This window comes from Acanthisitta chloris, unplaced genomic scaffold (assembly GCF_000695815.1).
Source record: "Acanthisitta chloris isolate BGI_N310 unplaced genomic scaffold, ASM69581v1 scaffold19177, whole genome shotgun sequence".
NCBI lineage: Eukaryota > Metazoa > Chordata > Aves > Passeriformes > Acanthisittidae > Acanthisitta > Acanthisitta chloris.
In genome coordinates, this window is record NW_008684537.1 from 57,879 (window position 1) to 58,871 (window position 993).

Below are 993 nucleotides of genomic sequence, written 5' to 3' on the forward strand. Positions count from 1 at the left end.
CCCCATGAACACGACATCATGCTCAGTATATAAAGTGGGAGGAAGAAGGAGGAAGGGGGGACATCTGGAGTGATGGTGTTTGTCTTCCCAAGGAACCATTACACGTGATGGGCCCTGCTCTCCTGGGGATGGCTGAACACCACCTGCACCTGCTTCAGTCAAAACTTTTTGGATCTAATATAACAAAGTGTTCTGGAACAGGTTGCTCAAGTGTAACACTTTTCTAGTTTGACCACCAGTCAAATCCCTGAAGATAAAGACCTCTAGACAGCCACTAAATGCAGCTATGCTAACAAAAAAAACCACAACGAACCACAACCAAAAAAGTAAAACTAAACACAAAAATCCAAGGGGGATGGAGACATAAATGCTTTTCCACGCTAAAAATATTTTAACTCCTGATATTCCTTTTCCAATGCTTCATAAAGGCTGTTTGATAGATAGATGGAAAATGCAGAGCCCAGACACCAATGAGCCTTTAGAGTTACTTACCACTTGAATCCTTTTGTCATCATTCTGAATGATACTGAGCAATCTCTCCACAAGCAGAGGTATAAGTGCTGTTGAAGTCGCAGGTAGAATTAGAATCTTTTGTAAAATGACTAACAGATACTTTCTGTGTTAAAGAGAAAAAACCAAACAGTAACTCATTGAAGAAAATGGAAGACATAAGAGTTAATATCTTACCAACTTTGAGTTGGTGTGATGAGCTTTATAATACACTACAAGAGAAGCTTCTCTATGGCTAGATTAACTGCTGGATATATTTTCTTATTTAGCAATGTTTGTCTTCTCCTGATTTTACCTGATTTCTCTTGATTAGAAAAAGCTGAATTTTTAAATCAGGTGTCACTACTGTCCAATGAAAAGCCCTACCAGCAGAAAACAGTCAGTGTCAGTACTGTAGAATGCTTTCATAGAACTTATCTGGCTGACAACTGAAAACAAATTACAAGTTAAATTATCCTGTCAGTCTGGCAGGATAATATATAT

The 993-nt window shown here is 38.3% G+C and overlaps 1 protein-coding gene across 1 annotated transcript in view; it reads right to left on the reverse strand.

The window, feature by feature from the left end:
- NCAPG (non-SMC condensin I complex, subunit G) overlaps positions 1 to 616 on the reverse strand; it is a gene marked incomplete at its 5' end in the record, with an annotated part of 11,831 nt that extends 11,215 nt beyond the window's left edge. Inside the window, one exon of the mRNA XM_009079391.1 lies at positions 493 to 616. Within this exon, the coding sequence (XP_009077639.1) occupies positions 493 to 616 (124 nt within the window). The remainder of the gene's footprint in view (positions 1 to 492) is intronic.
- Positions 617 to 993: the final 377 nt, after the last annotated feature.